This window comes from Macrobrachium nipponense, chromosome 29 (genome assembly GCF_015104395.2).
Source record: "Macrobrachium nipponense isolate FS-2020 chromosome 29, ASM1510439v2, whole genome shotgun sequence".
Lineage (NCBI taxonomy): Eukaryota > Metazoa > Arthropoda > Malacostraca > Decapoda > Palaemonidae > Macrobrachium > Macrobrachium nipponense.
This window is the reverse complement of record NC_061092.1, coordinates 19,303,724-19,323,316: the sequence shown is the minus strand read 5'-3', so window position 1 is coordinate 19,323,316 and position 19,593 is coordinate 19,303,724. Positions and strand designations below refer to the sequence as shown.

At 43.1% G+C, this 19,593-nt stretch overlaps 1 protein-coding gene across 1 annotated transcript in view; it reads left to right on the top strand.

Moving 5' to 3' along the window:
* LOC135206170 (anaphase-promoting complex subunit 5-like) overlaps nucleotides 1-19,593 on the top strand; it is a 621,184-nt gene that overhangs the window by 496,255 nt on the left and 105,336 nt on the right. Inside the window, exon 11 of the mRNA XM_064237464.1 lies at nucleotides 12,209-12,445. Coding sequence (XP_064093534.1) covers nucleotides 12,209-12,445 — 237 coding nt within the window. The remainder of the gene's footprint in view (nucleotides 1-12,208; nucleotides 12,446-19,593) is intronic.

Here is a 19,593-nt window from a genome sequence, read left to right as displayed (position 1 = left end):
CGTCCACTCGGCGTTTAAGGGTTAAAATCCTTGCTTACCAACTTACCCACCAATTGTACACACCCTGCTTGCTATAGAAGTCATCAACGTGACATCATCAGCACGTCATTTTCCAAACAATAACATGGCTGATGGGCAAAAAGCCTTTCCGCTTCACTATAGTCGGTTTTTTTTCCATCTGTCCACCTGCCTGTGGTGCTTTTGCGAGTTAAATTGACCGAATGTCGAAATTTTTATATATATATTTTTTCATATGCAAATATTGCAAAAATGAGAAAAGCTACAACCTTCAAATATTTTTTTTGTATTCTTCATGAATTTGCGCACATTTTCATATATGAAACTCTATAAAATACCTAATATGAAAAGGAGCAAATATTAGGAGAATGTGATGTACGCATTTCGGAGATTTGCGGCTGCGAATCGGCGCGCGGAGGGAAAGTTTTTTTTTAAAATTCACCATAAATCTAAATATTGTGCTAGACACTTCGAATTTGTTTCAAAATGAAGATAAATGACTGTATATTACTAGATTGTAAGAGTTTTAGCTTACAATTGCGTTTTTCGACTATTTCGGTAGAGTCAAAGTTGACCGATTGTGGTTTTTTCTATTTATCGTGATTTATATGCAAATATTTTGAAAAAGAGAAAAGCTACAACCTTCAATCATTTTTAGTTGTATTCTACATGAAATTTCGCACATTTTCATATATAAAACTTTATGTAATGGCTAATTTTAAATGGTGCAAACATTTCGACAATCGTACAAAAAAATTTCTGATTTTTTTCGGAAGAGTTACTGCTCGGACGTAAGGAAAATGTTTTTTTTTTTTTTTATAAATTCACCATAAATCAAAATATTGTGATTGAGACTTCCAATTTGTGGCAAAATTAAGGTAAATGATTGAATATTACTAGAATATAAGAGTTTTAGCTTACAATTGCGCTTTTCGACCATTTCGGTAGTCAAAGTTGACCGAAGGTTGAAATTTTTGCACTTATTGTTATTTATATGAAAATATTTCAAAACTGATAAAAGCTACAACCTTGGATTGTTTTTAGATGTATTGTGCATGAAATTGCGCACATTTCCATATATAAAACTTTATGTAACGGCAAATTTAAAATGGTGCAAACATTAGGACAATCGCACAAAAAAAATTATCGGAAGAGTTACCGCGCGGACGTAAGGAAAAAGTTTTTTCATAAATTCACCCTAAATCAAAATATTGTGCTAGAGACGTCCAATTTGTTGCAAAATGAAGGCAAATGATTGAATATTACTATAATATAAGAGTTTTAGCTTACAATTGCGTTTCTCGACCATTTTGGTAGAGTCAAAGTTGACCGAAGGTTGAAATTTTTGCACTTATCGTTATTTATATGAAAATATTTCAAAAACTGATAAAAGCTACAATCATGAGTATTTTTTTGTTGTATTTTACATGAAATTGCGCACATTTTCATATATAATACTTCATGTAAAGGATAATTTAAAATGGTGCAAAAATTATGTCAAAGTGACTAAATAATTTTTGAGATGTGTCACTGATACTTTTTAGTGCGATAAGAAAGAAATTCGCACTCGCGCGCCTGCGTAGCGATTGTAAACAAAACAACACCTTGATCCGTGAACTCCCAGCATCCCCCAAGACGCGTGATTCAAAAGTTTTCGGCTGGTAGGCCTAAAAAGTATTTTCTGGGCTCGCTCCTGTCGGCCTATGAAAGGATCCTTAATATCATTCTTTCTAGGCAAAATTAATCTAAAATTACCAGAGAAAAACAAAATTAAGAAAATGTCAGTAAAACTGACTCGCTCACTCTATAAAAGAAGTGTCGGTATGAGAATAGGGGCGAGTGGGATCACTACCACGAGACATTCACCATTTAGACCTTCCAATCAAAATCCCCACACTAGAGAGAGCTGATACTAACGGGTGATGCGGCGCTACTATACTACTAGGGACGCCACGGACAGCAGCGCCCCTAGCGGTCATCCTTAATTATTAGACAGTACGCGTTGTACGCATTTTTTCACTTGTGCTGTATATCTTTGGATTTACCTCCTTATCTATCATGGAACGTGCTGCCATCGCATCGGCTAAGTTAAGTGCCTCATAAGTAGTATTTTACCGTATTTTAGTCTTCCAGGGACCAGTATTTTCCTTCTAATAGGTCATATACGGTTTCCCGGTCGACTCGTGGCGGCGCCATGCTGCCTCATGTTAAGAATTCCCGGTCTTCCATACTGGGACTTCTTGTACTTATGGGCTTACTATGTCACGTTCATCGTTTTTTACATCGCCTTTTTAGCTAGGTTAGCCCGTTTACCATTTCTCTTAGTTTGGTATTTAGGGCTATTCTGTGTTTCTGGCCCAGCATCCCGGCTCTTGCTCTTCATCGGCTATCGCTGGCTCCGAGTAGTCTACTGTTCCTCGGAACAGTTTGCCTCCTCCTGGGCTTCTTTTTCTTTTACTAAAAGTGTCTTTTCCACCTTTTACGATGTAATTTTAGTTCTAGTTTAGGGTGTTAGGCTAGCCTAGGTGCATGTCCCATGTATTGGTACAGCCTGGTTCACGTGGCCCTCCCACGGTTGTGTTGCTATCGCGGCTTAGGCCACTTGCGGTCACGTGTTACATCGCACCTTACCCTTCCCCCTCCCTCCCTCCCTACCAGGAATAGGGAGGGGGTCTGGGGGACCCCTTGGTTGCCATGACAACCTCAGTAGCCTTCCTCCCTCCTTCTCTGAGGAGGCCAGGGGTTCTTCCCAGCTGGGGTTTAGGGCGACCACTTGTATCGGGTACCGGGTCACCGAGCGGGTAGTTGTTGGGACGGGGAGGAGTAGGCCACCCCCCCCTCTCTCTCTCCCGCCGCGTTACGCCGGGAACCCCCCCCCCATTGCTCAGTCCCACCTTTCCCCCACTATAACGAACGGAGCCTTCCGCCGCAGCCAGGGCACCTTTGGTTATAGTTCGTCTGGCTCCACCAGTGGACGGGGTGGTCACTACTAGTGGTCTATTGCTTGCCTACTATATCCTTCCCTTTTTCCCGCTACCCGGGCACTCTTCTAGTAGACGGGGAAAAGATTGATATTTGTTTCGTTATAATATAAGGATATACCCTAATTTTACGTGAATTTTAGTATTATCTAACTGTGTGTATACCATCTCTGTCGTTTTCCGTCGTGGTTTCATCTCTCACCACCACACCTGGTTGGATTCTTTCTCTTGTCTCCGGCATAGCCTTGGACAAACTCCAACCATCTTGTTACCACACGTATTATGGCGGTGGGGGGGCTCTGGTGGTTTAATCTAACTTTCTCGCTCCGGCATGCAGCGGAGCAATTGTTAGGCTGTAAGTGTTCTCCTGATACTTATGTATCTTTCCACTTACAGGCTACCAACTGTCAGGTCCTAGGGTGCAATGCGACTCTGTACGACCCCTGCGCGCCCACGATGAGTGCAGGACTCACGCCCCGTGTGCTACGACCCACAACGCCATGATCGTCTGGCACCCGGAAGCCTGCACCATCTGTTATGACCTTGTCAGTCAGCTGGTGGGGGGGGTAAGTCGATTTTAGACTTCTTTATCGTATTACTAATAACACTTAGTCATAAGCTTGTTAAACCCCGTCCCCGCCACTAGAAGCTTCATTTCGCCTTCTCTTTCAGGCTGCCGCCGTGAAGGAAGTCGCCCTAGCAACCCTGAAGGCTTGGGTGGGCGGCTTCGGGAAGAACGCCGCCAAGGGCCAGCCATACATCTTGGATAAGAAGCTGGCCGTCCAGATCTTCCCCGGCGGCAAATCAACAGGATACGTTGACCCTATCTCTGTAGCCCCTCTCATCGCCTCCATCCAGCAAGAGGTGCAGCAGTCGTTCGGGGCCGTGGCCACGCAAGAGCCGTTCCCAGACGTCGCAACCTTGGACCTAAATATTGAGCCTATGGCGGTAGGTGCGGAGGATTTGTTGGTTGAGGTAGGTGTGTCGGGCGCCCAAGGTCTTTCCTTGGGCGCTCCTGGATCTTCTCCTGTCCCTTCTACTGCTTCTTTCCAAGGCTTTACGGGATCTGAGATCCCTGCCCGCTCTCCCGCTCTCTCTGTACCCCCAAAGGTGAAGGGACAGAGAGAACAGAAGACCCTCCATAAGACGACTTCTAAAAAGTCGTCGTCGTCTTCTTCAGTTAAGAAGTCTTCGACTTCCTATGCTGACGCGGTGAAGGCTAAGCCGAGCTCTTCATACTCCAAGAGCTCTAGAAGCAAGGCTTCTAAGGAGAAGGCTCACGTTCCTGCTGAGCCAATGCCTTCTCCGGCCTCCACCGCATCCACTCCGGCAACGCCGGTTGGAGTAGCGGGACCGAGCACCTTTGATCCCACTGCCTTCTCAGCAGTGGTGATGCAACAGGTAGGAGAGATGGTAGGCTCGCAGGTCTCCGCCCTCGGAACCAAGTTCGAACAGATGTTTGCACAGCTGTCGAGCACCCTTAGTCAGTCGGGCCAGTCCATCCAAGATCTCTCTAACAGAGTTAGAGAGAATGAGGACCGAGTAGCTGGGCTTGCTCAGGCTCCTCATCCAGTCTCCCCAGTAGCAGGTGCTGGCATTCTCCAGCTACCTCCTTATGAGTCGCTACCAGCCTTCTCCATGGATAACCCATGGAGAGTGGCCGCTTACGCTCCATTCAAGGACGGTATGATCTCTGTCCCGGAGTGTGGAACTCGAAGGATTGAGGACTTCGAGTTTTATCCTCCGGGATTGACTCAGCCTTTCATTGGATATGCTAGGCTGACCGTGGCGGCCCTCACTAGGGAGGACAAGATCTCCAGAGAGAACGTGCTTTATAGTAGAGAGCACGCTCAGCGGGAATAGGTTCACTGCCTTGAGGACTGGGAGTGTACCAACATTAAGCTCCAGGCTTTCAAGAGTCCTTTCACTATTTTTGCGACGGAGGAGGAGGCTTCTCTTCCGTGCGCTACCAAAATAGTGGAAGCGACTCTTCAGGCAGTCCTCAAGGATGAGCCCATGCCACAGCTGAGGGAAGCGGATTCTACTTCTCCGCTCTTTCCAGCCTTCGGAGAATTGTGGGAGAACTTGCCTGCCACATTCACGCTTGGTAAGCTCAAACCGGACTGTGCAATGGACCAGTTTGGCGAAAAGCTTCCAAGGCTGCCTGATACCTTGATCCAGGCAGAGTTCGACGCTCGAACTAGGTTTGGAAGATCCCTCAACTCTCTAATTATCACTGAGATGGCTGCTCTATCGTATGGCACAGAACCTCTATTTAAGATTCTGGCCAAGTCTCAGCTTCAAACAGTTCAGACGGATGCTTTCGACTTCTTCCAAGCTAGGAGGAACTGCCGAAAGCACGTTCTGCAGGAATGCACTATTAGGCACGAACCTAATAGACTCCTGGCTTCCAGCATGTGGGGGGCGGACCTCTTCCCAGAGTCCGCTGTGAATGAGGTGCACCATGAGGCTGCTAGGCTCAACCAGAGCCTTAGAGCTAGGTGGGGTATCTCCTCTAAGAGGAAACAAGAATCCGCCCCCGCTGCTGGTAAGAAACTAAAGAAGTCTGGTAAAAGGTTCCAGCCTTACCAAAAACATCAGCAGCAACAGCAGTTCATTCAGGCCGTCCCAGTTACCCAACAGGGACAACCTTCAACCTCAAAACAGACCCAACCCATCCTCCTGTTGTCTCCTCAGTCGCAACCCTCGACCTCCTACGCACTCTCGCCGGCCTTCAACCCTATGTATGAAGGTCAGGCTTACCCTCCTTTAATAGGCAGTCGAGAGGTAGCAGAGCGAGAGGCCACTTTCGCCAGCGTGGCACAGGAAGAGCGACAAGGGGTAGGCAGTTCAGAGGAGGGCGTGGAGGTCAACCCGCCCAACAACAGTGAGGCTCCCCAGGTAGGAGGGAGGCTGTTCCTCTTCCGTCACAGGTGGGGGTTCAGCAATTGGGCACAGAGCATAGTGTCCAAGGGATTGGGTTGGAGTTGGATCAAAGATCCCCCTCCAATCAAATCATTTTATCAGGAACCTTCAAAGGAATTGACAGATTATGCGAGCGAACTCCTTCAGAAAGGAGCTATTGCGAGAGTCAAGCATCTAAAATTTCAAGGTCGCTTATTCAGCGTGCCAAAGAAAGGCTCAACAAAAAGAAGGGTAATCTTAGACTTGTCAAGGCTAAACTCTTTCATTCGTTGCGACAAGTTCAAAATGCTTACCATCTCGCAGGTAAGGACCTTACTTACTCGTGGAGCCGTCACATGCTCCATCGATCTTACAGACGCATACTATCATATCCCTATAGCCAGGCACTTCCGCCCATTCCTAGGCTTCAAACTAGGAAATCAGACATTCTCATTCAAAGTGATGCCCTTCGGTCTGAATGTAGCCCCCAGGGTATTCACGAAAATAGCAGAAGTGGTGGTTCAACAATTGAGAACTCAGGGGATAATGGTAGCAGCATACCTCGACGATTGGTTGATCTGGGCACCAACAGTCGAGGAATGTCTCAAAGCCACGAAAAAGGTAGTTCAATTTCTGGAACATCTGGGGTTCCAGATAAACAAGACGAAATCCAGACTTACTCCAGAGTCTCGTTTTCAGTGGCTAGGAATCCAATGGGATTTGTCTTCCCACAATCTGTCAATTCCAGTGGTCAAACGGAAAGAAATAGCCAAGTCTGTGAAACAATTTCTCAAATGCAAACAAACATCAAGGAGAAGCCAGGAAAGAATCCTAGGTTCTCTTCAGTTTGCCTCGGTGACAGACATCCTCCTGAAAGCAAGGCTGAAAGATATAAACCGAGTTTGGCGATCGAGAGCAAACGCCAAATCTCGAGACAAGTTGTCAGTAATTCCACAGATCCTTCGCAATCAGCTCCGTCCATGGACAAAAGTGAAGAACCTGGCCAAACTAGTACCCCTTCAATATCCCCTTCCAGTGTTAACCATTCACACGGATGCCTCCCTGTCCGGGTGGGGGGGATATTCTCAATTCAAACAAGTTCAGGGGACTTGGTCAGTTCAGTTCCGCCAGCTCCACATAAACGTCTTGGAGGCAATGGCAGTATTTCTTACCCTGAAGAGACTTCTTCCCCCGAAAAAGTCTCATCTAAGACTAGTTTTGGACAGTGCAGTGGTAGTTCATTGCATCAACAGAGGAGGGTCCAAATCCAAACATGTGAACCATGTCATGATAGCCATCTTTGCACTAGCAGACAAACACAAATGGCATCTGTCCGCCACTCACCTGGCGGGGGTAAGAAATGTGATAGCAGACGCTTTGTCCCGGTCGGTCCCTCTGGAATCAGAATGGTCCCTGGACGACAGGTCATTCCAGTGGATATGCCGGAGAGTCCCAGATCTCCAAGTAGATCTCTTCGCTTCACAAGCAAACCACAAGCTCCCTTGCTATGTGGCCCCCAACCTGGACCCTCTGGCTTATGCCACGGACGCCCTGTCGTTAGATTGGAATCAGTGGAGAAAAATTTATGTGTTTCCTCCAGTGAATCTTCTCTTGAAAGTCTTGAGCAAGCTGAGGACTTTCAAGGGACTAGTAGCCCTGATTGCTCCAGACTGGCCCAAGAGCAACTGGTATCCTCTGCTTCTGGAATTGGGTCTCCGACCTCAACGGATTCCCAATCCCAAGCTGTCACAATCAGTACAAATGAGGACTGTGTTCGCTTCCTCAGGAATTCTTCAGACCCTAACTTTATGGACTTCATGAAGTTTGCGGCTAACAAAGATGCTAACATTGATCCACAAAACATCCTCTTCCTAGAATCAGATAAGAGAGAGTCAACTATTAGACAATATGACTCAGCTGTTAAAAAATTAGCATCCTTCCTGAAAGAATCAAACACTACAACCATGACAGTTAACTTAGCTATATCCTTTTTCAGATCCTGTTTGAAAAAAGGTTTAGCAGCTAGCACTATTACTACTCATAAATCGGCGTTGAAGAAGATCGTTCCAGTTGGGTTTCCAGATAGACCTAACTGAATCTTACTTTACGTCTATCCCTAAAGCCTGTGCTAGACTTGGACCTTCTCAAAGGCCTACTGCAGTCTCATGGTCCTTAAATGATGTCCTCAAACTAGCATCAGATACTGACAACTCGTCTTGTACATTCATAATGCTTCTTAGAAAGACGTTATTCTTATTAAGCCTAGCTTCAGGAGCCAGAATTTCAGAACTGTCGGCTCTATCCAGAGATGCGGGTCATGTGGAATTCCTCCCCTCAGGAGAAGTTCTGCTTGCTCCGGATCGTAGTTTTTTGGCTAAAAATGAGGATCCTCTTGCAAGGTGGGGCTCCTTGGAAAAGTTCATCCCAACTTCTGCAAGATCCTTCTCTCTGCCCAGTATCAACTTTAAGAGCCTTTCTATCTCGCACATCCTCAAGATCCTCAGGTTCTCTCTTCATGAGAGAAAAAGGTGGTACTTTATCAGTAAAAGGAATTAGACAACAGATCCTTTACTTCATTAAACAAGCCAATCCTGATTCATTTCCAAAGCACATGACATCAGGGGAGTAGCCACCTCAATTAACTACTTTCAACATATGAACTTCGAGGATCTTAAAAAGTATACTGGATGGAAATCTCCGACAGTCTTTAAACGTCACTACCTAAAGTCCTTGGAATCTTTAAAATTTTCTGCAGTAGCAGCGGGAAACATTGTTTCTCCTGATACTGTATAGTAGTCATAGTATAGATCCAGGTCTCCTTTCTACCTACCTCGTCCAACATGCCTCACCCTTTCGCCATGCTACTCGGATACTCTAGCCTTAGCCGCTGAGACCATATTGGTGGATTGTCCCTTATTTTTTTGCTAGGGACATCCACACTATGTACTTATAATGTACTTCAGTGTACCTACCCTTATTTTTATGCTAGGGTAGGACACAATGTGTTTGTATATTATGTAAATACCTTATTTAAGTGAATCTATTTTGTTAAATTGCATTGCATTATTGTATATTACTATGTTTAATATAAGTTAATTTTAAGTACTTTATATTATTGGCTTTCTTTTTATGTCATTGTTTAGAATAAGTTAGCTTTAAGTACTTAGTTTGTATTCTGTAATATACCTGATTCACTTATATTATATCCCTCTTTTTTACAACTGATTTTCATTTGTCCTTTTTCCCATCTTGTCTGTTTCTCTGGTACTCTTTCATAGGCCGACACGAGCTGAGCCCAGAAAAGGGATTTTGACGTAGGAAAAATCTATTTCTGGGTGATTGGCTCGTGTCGCCCTATGAAACCCACCCTGTATTTGTTTGCCCTCCCTGCAGGACAAGATGTTCATAGATTAAGGATGACCACTAGGGGCGCTGCTGTCCGTGGCGTCCCTAGTAGTAGTAGTAGCGGCCGCATCACCCGTTAGTATCAGCTCTCTCTAGTGGGGATTTTGATTGGAAGGTCTAAATGGTGAATGTCTCGTGGTAGTGATCCCACTCGCCCCTATTCTCATACCGACACTTCTTTTATAGAGTGAGCGAGTCAGTTTTACTGACATTTTCTTAATTTTGTTTTTCTCTGGTAATTTTAGATTAATTTTGCCTAGAAAGAATGATATTAAGGATCCTTTCATAGGGCGACACGAGCCAATCACCCAGAAATAGATTTTTCCTACGTCAAAATCCTTTTTTTCCGCGAATTTTTTTAAAAACTTTTTTGAGTCGACGTATGATACGTCCATTCGGCATACTGGAGACATTTTGACTCTACGTTTAATACGTCCATTCGGCGTAAGAGGGTTAATATAAAATTTACCGGGGTGTTTTCGTAGGGCTAGGAACGAATTAGGCAATTTACATGTTAAATGTGGTTCACGATACGAAAAAATCAGGTTACGAAGGCCACTTCAGAATGGATTAATTTCGTATCCTGAGGCACTACTGTATATTAATACACGTAATAAGATTAAATAATACTAAGAATAATACCTTTTACATTTTTCCGACACAACAGGAAACACGTAAGGGGAAAGAGGAAAAATTGGAGCGCTATGTCTTACCTGGAGTTATGAGATTGTTTTATGCTTGGAAGGTCGCCATGGAAACTCAGCCGATAATCTAAATTTAGTTTATTTACAAAGAAAACATTGAAAGGCCTGAGATTAATGAAAGGCATATGGGCCACATGGAAAGAGCGCCAGGTGCGGTCTGCATTACTCTTAATATTCACAATATAATAAAATGGCCGAATTCAACATTTAGTGCAAAGCTGGTTTCCAAATTGATCATCTCCAGTAATGAAAGCACTTGCAAGGAGGCAGGGAGCATGGAGGCGGCAGTTGGCAATCTGGAAATGAATCCCAAATTACACACAACATAAAAACAAAGACTTCTCACACAATATTTATGTCTAACGCACTATGGAGGGAATTTATTCTTAATCACATACAAAGGGAGGACTCTAGTGCTTACATAGAATGGCTCGATGAAGAGTTTTGTTTATCTGGGACGAGTTACGAGGGTAGCATGCGATCTCTAAGTAGGATGAACAAAGGGAGGTTCATTTGAAATTAGGGAAAAAAGTGTGAGTTTATTTGACTCGGAGTAATATAACTGGCAATATGAATGTAACTCAGACGTACCTGGGTGCCTTATGGAGAGTAATTTGACGAGATTGGCGTCGGCTTGGTCCGAGTTTTGGGCGCGCCAGTCAGCGCCTTTGTTTAGGCCTATGGGCAGGCAGGGTGGGACGCCTGTCCATTATGAGAGACTGAGCTGGACTGAGAACGAGGTCAGGTGCGACTGCTTGGGGTTGGGGGTAGCTTTTCCCCCCGTTGGCAGGTCATTCTGGAAACAGACATACGACTAGCGAAAGAATCACAGTAAAAGGGGTCTTATGAATATGCCTAGGAAGTACCTAACTAGCTACACACTCCCCTTGGGATATGTCCCTAATGCTTAATGAGTTTTTATTCGGTCGCTACATGACGGCCGGAAATTCCTATGTCTGGCCAGGCCTATTCTGAGTTTCCATCCTGAAGTCAGCTGATGTTAGGAGTAAGATGGTTACTGTTTCTAGGTAAATTCATTTTGTAATTACTGGAGGGACAAGGTGATCTAAAAACGTAACATACTATACCTACAATAATAGTAATAAAATTCAATAATAACTCAGAGAAAGAGAGAAATTTATGTGGAAAGAAAAGGAAAGAAGGAATACATATAGAATTTAGGGCAAAGGCCAAGCGCTGGGACCTATGAAGTCATTCAGCACTGAAAGGGAAATTGGCAGTAAGATTTGAAAGGTGTAACAAGAGGAAAACCTCACAGTTGCACTATGAAACAGTTGTTAGGGGAGGGTGGAAAGTAAGATGAAAGAACGTGAATATGAATGAGGTATGGCAAAAGGAGTGAAAGAGGTTACTGCTAAGGGCTAAAGGGATGCTGCAAAGATCCTTGAGTTATGCCTACATTGCACTGCGAGAGGTACGGTTGTAAGCTTTGGCTGGTAATAAACCAGTTTTCTCCCCTCCATCGGTCTAGAAGGGACGTTTTTATAGTACCCAAGGGACCTCATTATAGTTAACCCTGTTGGTAGCTACAGCTCCTAAACCACTTTTCTCACCTCTGATATACACATTGCTCAGAAATTATATGTATTGAAATGGTAGTAGTAAAGTGATATTGAAATATTAAATATTAACGATAGTTTAAGGTATATTTGGTTTTTTAACTATTAAAATAGGTAGTTATAAGCATTTTTAGAGGCGGATCTTTGTTTTGTTTGAACTATTGAAATAGTTAGTTATAAGTGTTTTTAGAGGGGATATCAAGTATTTGCAGATTCTAACTATTCACAGGTGGTTTTGGTCCCTATCCCCGTGAATATTGGAGGTCAACTTTATACTGGGTACCAGTGAAAATGAATGATTGATTATTCCCAGCGTTGTTATTCATTACTATTTAGTTACTGTATTTTCAATGTTTGCTTATTTACTCATCTTCAAATCTTGCACGGTTAGTTTTGGATACTTTTATAAGGAAACCCCCATGTTTTATGTTGGCAGATATAGTATTTGTTGCACCTCATGACATTTTATTTTTCAGGAAATAGTGCTGTGGACATTTTTGGTGTACCTTTTACTCACTTAATTTAAATAAGAGAGTTGCTGAGCATTCATTTCTTATTAGATGCTTATCACATGTATAAGCATTTAAAACTAACATACTGCTTTCTTTGTTCACAGAGTATATCCCGGGCAGAAGCTCTCAATTGCCAGAACAGTTTAGTCTCCCTTCAACATTGTGCCTGGGGATTACGTGCAGCCCTATGGGCAAATTGGGGAATTAGTAATATGGCATTATTAACTTCTCAGATACTTCTTCACCTAAATACTCATCATCCCTCAAACATTGGTATATTTCACTCTTCTCATCCTTCATGCAATGCCATTTGTATGATTGCTATTGGTCTTGCCAATCTGGTAAGTATGAGTTAGACATAGAGTAAATGCCATTCAAAACAATAGTTTAGTTCTATATTTAGTAGATACAGTATATGAGGATGGTGTCACTTCAGATTAACAGCTTACCTTAAGCTTCTTTTATTTATTTATAAAAAAAAAAATTGGGTAACCTTGCCAACTACATAGTCTATCCTATGTGAGCACAATCCTTGTCAATAAAGACAATGAAATACAAAGAAGTACTGTATGGTAAGCACTACACAATACCATAGTATGAGCACAGTCCAATGAATATTGATTATTGTCAACATCTTTTACTAATTATGTAGTACCGGTCTTGCCTACCAGTTTTCAGTTTTCCTCTCTCCAGTATAAATTCCTCAATTCCACCTTTCCTTTATACTTAGTTGTTGTGAATTATGCACAGAAATGGGAGGATGGTACATTAGGATGACAAATCACCCCACCAACATAACTGTAGGACTCAGTGTGTTCCAAGGCATGTGGAATCTTTACTGTTAAGCCATACCCATAATACTGATTTATTTAATTGGATTAATGGCCTTATGCCTTGCTGGAATGATGCATACGTATATCTAAATGGTATCCCTCAGATGGCCCAACATGGTGGGGTATATATTTGCCAACTAACTGACGTGCTGATTGTTTGAGGACTACTTGGATGAAGCTTCATTATATCTCATGGCTACTCACTGAAAATATCCGATCCATAGTGACCAATTGTGAATCATAGAGAAGCTGTTTGCCCCTAAAATAAGCAAAACATGAGTCATAGCTTTGCTTTAATAAAATTGACACGTAGGAATGAGAAGACTAAATTCAGGGCAATCCCTTTTTAATGCACTTTGGCCTACTTTTCAGAACTGACAGTCTACCAAAATATTTTATGCTGACATCAGCAAATTCCATTAATGCTGTGAAACTAGAAAATAAACCCAATACAATTGAGAAGGAGAGCTGTTGCACTGTTCACACCCTCTAATGCCCGACAAACGGACAGTTCCAAACCACCTTCCAATTGTACAGTACTACTATTAACATAAAAATTTCTCAATGACTTCTGTTTGGTTCTGACACGATCTAAAGTCTTATGCACTAGAGCAGCACATGATTCTGCTAACTTATGGTAGACTTCCGCCACTAATCACTGATCAAACCCACTAAGGCACTTGTCTGCAAGTTGTTTGCAACCACCATTGTGCTTAACTACACTGTATTTCAAACAAGGAAAATCTAGTACTGATTATGGAATTAATTTTGGCGTAAACGAGATCTCTCACTGAAGATGTCTCACCAATCGGTTGGTTTCTGGCTTGAGTAAAGTGAACACCGTCGGATGTTTTGCGTTTACAGTATGCCTGTGCATTCATAGGCAAGTGCCTCACATGATATTGCACACACAAGAAATTAAGGTTCTTTAGTCTACAGTTATATTCTTGAGAGGAGATATTAAATCTATTTGCTTCAGGATAATCACGGCATTTGGTGTTGCAGACTGCTACGTCCTTGTGATTTCTTGCAGTCTCCATAAAACTTTCAGCCTATCCCATACAATTTTTGCCGTTTGCTCAGCCAAGTCATTACTTCCAAGGAAGATCACTAACAAACCATATGTACGACCCCAAAATGACAAAGCAGAATTCTCAAACCAAGAAATGAGACCTCCAAGAATTCTAAAAATTTCATTTTCAGGATAGACTGCTGCCAGGTGTGAATGGCCGATTAATGTTACTCTGAAAACCATTATTCTACTTAATGTTCCCAACACTCGTCAGCACAGACTATCCAGTTCAAAGGATGTGGAGTCTTGTTTACCAATATCCCCGTCAATGAGACCATACAGATGATCTGGGATAGTGTTTTCAGGGACCCTGACACTCCATCCTTGTACATCCCTGAGCATGCCCTTCGAGCCTTCCTGGAAATCTGTCCTAAGAAAGCCCCTTTTTCAACCACGGCAGCCACATGTACACCCAGATCGACAGGGTGGTGATGGGAGCACCCCTTGGAGTCCTTTTTGCCAATTTCTACATGGTCAGCATTGAAGAAAGGGTCTTACAGAATTCCAGCAAACTGCAGATGTACATGCACTACATCAACAACACCTTAGTCTATCCCAACTCCCAGGATGAGATAGAGCAGTTGCAATGTGCATTCCACGACCACAACTGCCTCACGTTTACGATAGAGTATTGCCAATACCGCTGCCTCCCCTTCCTTGACGTCCTTGCCAAACAGCAAGATACTCAATTCAACAGGGTGTATACTGTGATGAACCGTCCTCAACAGTTCTCAGATTCTAAAAAAAAAGTTGAACAGGGACTGAAATGGCTAGGAAGTCCAATGACAAATCAAAGAGGAAGGAGACAAAAAGGATCAACATATACTTAAACCTATTTATTATTTCTAATAACTGTACATGCCAATTTACAAATTTACAAGTGAGTTAAGGAGTTAGCCAAAAAAAAAATAATACAAATCAAAAGTACAGCAGCGGCTAAAATCAGTAATAAAAATTGACATAAATAACTTTACAACTGATACAACAGGACCATACACTTGTCTCATACAATCATAAACAATACATCCCAAACAAATGAATCAAATGAGTATCATAATTAACTCAACAATGCACCATCAGGACCATACTCTTGTCCTATACCACCATAAACAATGCATGCTAACAAATTAATCAAATGAAACAGGACATAAACCAATTATCAGGGGTATACACTTGCTTAATGCCATCCATAAATAAAACATAGTTAGATTTAACAGGGTCATACACTTTACCCTCCAAACACAAAGCACGAGAACATGAGCCATACACTGCTCATCAAAAACTGAAATAACTACTTAAGTAATTGAATGATCAAAAAAATTTCCTCAAAAATACCATTAATAAACATCATAAATAAAAGATATCGAGACCACAGTCAAAGGTCCTCGAGGATGACCATCAACCACAGCCGTAACATCGTCGTACTCCTACACAGGAAGGCAAACTGGAACATCTGCAAATACTTGACGACCGGCCATCGTAGTCGATGCGACAACTGCATAGTTGCCACAGAAGAAAGTCTCCTCTGTAATGGTGACCACGGTTAAGCCACCAACACATCCTCGGTGATTTGACTGACGTAATCCTCCGCAAAGTACGGCTGTCAACAGGTAACCATAACCTGCTGCACTCGACATCTCACCCTGCTAAAGACGGCCATCCCCTCCGTCTTCAATTACTGACAAGCAGCCAACACCTGCCGCTAAAGGTATGCTACTCCGCTGCTGGGCTAACCTTAACTGCTACTGAAAAACAGCAAGTGTCAGACGTCACCTCTGACCAACAAAACAAAACTGGAGAGCAGGTAAAATACACAAACAAGCCATACAAGGCTGTTATAAACTCTTAACAATGAAAATACCATAAATCCTTACAATACAAAGCCGATGAACCTGGGAATGTGCGTGAATGGAGAGTGTGAGTGCCCCGAGAGGTATAAGTGCTCCAACATCAGTGCCTTCGTCAGGAGGGTGCTTTCACATTGCTCCTACTGGAATGACACACAGTGAGTTAGAGTGCGCCGCCCAGGTCCTCGTTGATAACAGACAAGCCAACCGTCCTGTGGATGAATTGATGAGGAAGAATATGGAAGCCTGGTACCACCAGGAATCCTACCCCAAAGTCCCAGAGCCCATCAAGCTTTTCTGCAAGGGGCATTTCCACTGAAGGTACAAGGAAGATGAGCAAGCCCTCAAGAACATCATCAAGGGAATCATAAGATCTATTGATCAAGACAAAAAGATCAACTGAGTGATCTATTACAAAACCCAACAGCCCCTCTACAGGATCCCTTGAAGAAGACGAGTATGGTCTACTGTTACACGTGCCCCGTCCAAGGATGCCTCTGCAAATACATTGGAATGACCTCCGTGCAATTCTCCAAGCGAATCTCTTGCCATGCCCATAACCTACAAATAAGAAGAAACAATATTATACTTAATAGTATCAAAATCATAGATCAGGCAACGGAACCCTGACGTCTGCACCTCCTGGAAGTCCTCCATATAGGAAAAGAGAAAACCTAAATTGAATATTATTCAAGAAACTTCTCCTCCATACTGCCTCCCGGAGAGCAGTGAACGACCCCTTGGCAGTGCCAAATAATCAGGAGCTCTTGCAGGATGACAGGACTTCTGACATTCATCCTCGGACACACTACCATAATGCTCTCACAGCTGAATCCCCGCATCCGTCAGTGCGAGATCCCTGACTTCGCCCAAGACGGGCTTTGACCTGAGATCCCTTTTTCCAGCACAGGCAGTCCTCGGTTATTGGGAGGGGTTCTGTTGTTGGCGGGGTGCTGACAAGTGAAAACCACCATTGATCGAAACTGCAATTTATGCTGCCGAGTTTTGGTTAATTGCACCAATAACCAGTTCATCGCGACTCTGTCAGGTATGTTGTGGCACCATAACTGTATTATCAGCACCTTATGGGGTTGATAACCAAAACTGCTGTTATGGCGCCATAAATTGCCGATAACCAGGGACTGCCTGTATACTGTTAATACCTTTATACCAGACAAATAACACCAAAATTCTGTTTTTGGATGAAATATCCCTTCCAGAAATTTTTAGAATTTCCCAATAAGAATATTGGCGCCAGTTACTAAGAAGCATCTCTGAGTCAGAGAAGTGGATAATAAAAAAAATAGAGAAAATAATATATATAAAGTCAGTTCACCTAATTCTGCCATTTTATAAAACAGAATTTGCCTAAAAGAAGGTTTTCTACCAATATAATAATAATAATTATAATTTATTGAATGAAATGACAGAATTTACAGAATTGATCTCATACAGAATTCTCTTAATTTCAATTTGCTCTATTAATTGGAATTAGGTGGCTTGAAGAGACTGGTACCCTATTTTTCTTTGGGCACAGCTTGTGGCATTGCATATGACATCATCAGGGGAACGGTTTCTGATTGGCTGTCCTCTCTGTTGGCGGAGTCTCATTCTCATTGCCGATGGTTGTCTTCTGATAGGGTGTGCTGCTAGGTCGTCCTCAGGGTTACAGCCTGTGCTTCGATCACCCTTAGTTTATCTATCACCCTCGGAATGGTTGTAGTAGGGAGTTGTCTGCTGCTCTCCTGACAACAGTGGGGAGGAGGAAGGTCAAAGTGTGACATTTATGCTGGGCTTTCCCCTCCCGATGTTCAGTGCTACTAGGCTTCGCAGACGTTGTATATCAGGTGCTTGGTCGATAACTTCGAAGTTCCCGATGATGTTGCAGTGTGGATCCTTTTGTTGTGCAGTACTTGCATGGTTGTATATTGTACCTTCCTTAGCATGACAGGAAATCCTCTTGGAGAGGTGTGTCGGCATCATCCCGATGTAAGTTCTAAGGCATCCTGTGATTGAGCAAGTACGTATATCTGTAGATGATGCTTGTCCTATTCAAGGGATCCTGTGGTGTGGTGGGGTGGGGTGGGGTTATTCTTCATGATAAGGAGTAAGAAGGTATGCAGCCATTCATGAAGAAAAACCCTGCCCCGCTGCAGGATCCCTTGAAGAGGACAAATGTTATTTACAGATATGTATATGTGCCAAATCCGAGGATGCCTAAGAACTTACTCTGGAATGACATTGATGTACTTCTCCAAGAGGATTTCCTGTCACGCTCAGGAAGGTACAACATAGAACCATGCAATAACTACACGTGACAAAAGGATCCGCCATTGCAACATCATCAGGAACTTTGAAGTTACGTATTGACCAAGCACCTGATATATGAAGTCTGCGAATCCTAGAAACACTGCATATCAGGAGGGATAAGCCCAGTATGACTGTCACACAGGAGACCTTTCTTCTCCCCACTGCTGTTAAGAGAGCAGCAGACAACTCCCTACCATAACCATTACATCAAAGGGATCCCAAGCATGATAGAAGCATTAGTTCTCAAAATCCTGAGGGTGATCGAAGCACAGGCTCTCACCTTTAGGACAACCTAGCAGCACACCCTTTGAGAAGACCTCCACCATCCCTGATGAGAAGGAGTCTCCGCCTATGGAGAGGACAACCAATCAGAAGGCGTCCCTTGATGAGATCATGCATGATGCCACAAGCAGCGCCCAGTGAAAAATAGGGTACATACCAGGTCCCTCAAGCCATCTAATTGCAATAAGTAACACGAATCCCACTGAAGTAGCTCATTGCACACAGTGATAGCATCCTGAGGATGGCCAAATGAGGTGGCTGAAACATGTAGACGTCCTCAAGAAACCTGAAGGAAACATAAGAAATATGGATTGACCCCTGACAGCTATGGCCTGTTCACAACCTACGAGACACACCTGAATACCTGTTGCCAACGTTGTGTCCCTGACCCACCATCTCTGATAACACACACCCAAAATTCCATTGATGACCGAAAGCATGATGAACATTGCACAGCTGCTTAGAAATACCAGTGCACCAGAGAAGCAAGTCATTAGAAGAATTGAGAGAGTTCTATATAAGATCAGTTTTGCAAATTGTGCCATTAATATTCAATAAAACATGATTGAAAGGTCTGTTTTCTACTCTAAATCACAGTGAAGCAGCCTCCATCTACCATCGATTCTTCAGTCTACAGATCAGCTTGAATGTATTCTGCTCCTCCCTTTCTGGTTCCCTTGTCCTCTCTCAATGGTATTTGTATCATCTGCTGGAGTCAATCGAAGTCCTTGTATCAAGTGTGAGTAGTGTAACAAGTGTTTGAGACTTGACTACCGGTCCATTTATGGGGTATACAAGGAACCAAGAGTATGCCAGGTAGAAACCTCAGAGCTAGAATCGGTCGTCTCCCTTTTTCAGGTTCCCCTCAGAACAATACCAAACCTGCATTTTGAAGAATTGTTCAATCTAGGAAGAATAGGTTAGTCCTTCAATCTTGACACACTGAAGCTGTTACTGTTTGGTTGTCTTTACGAACTGTGGGCATAACAGCTTTTGACCATACCATTGAAAATATAGCTTCTCGTCTAGCCAGCGAAGTTTAGCAATGATTGGGTCTGGTTAGTTCTTGGATAGGTGACCTCCTGGGAACACTGGATGCTGTTGATGTCTAGGAGATGTCTTTTGTACCCATGTTTAGAAATGTT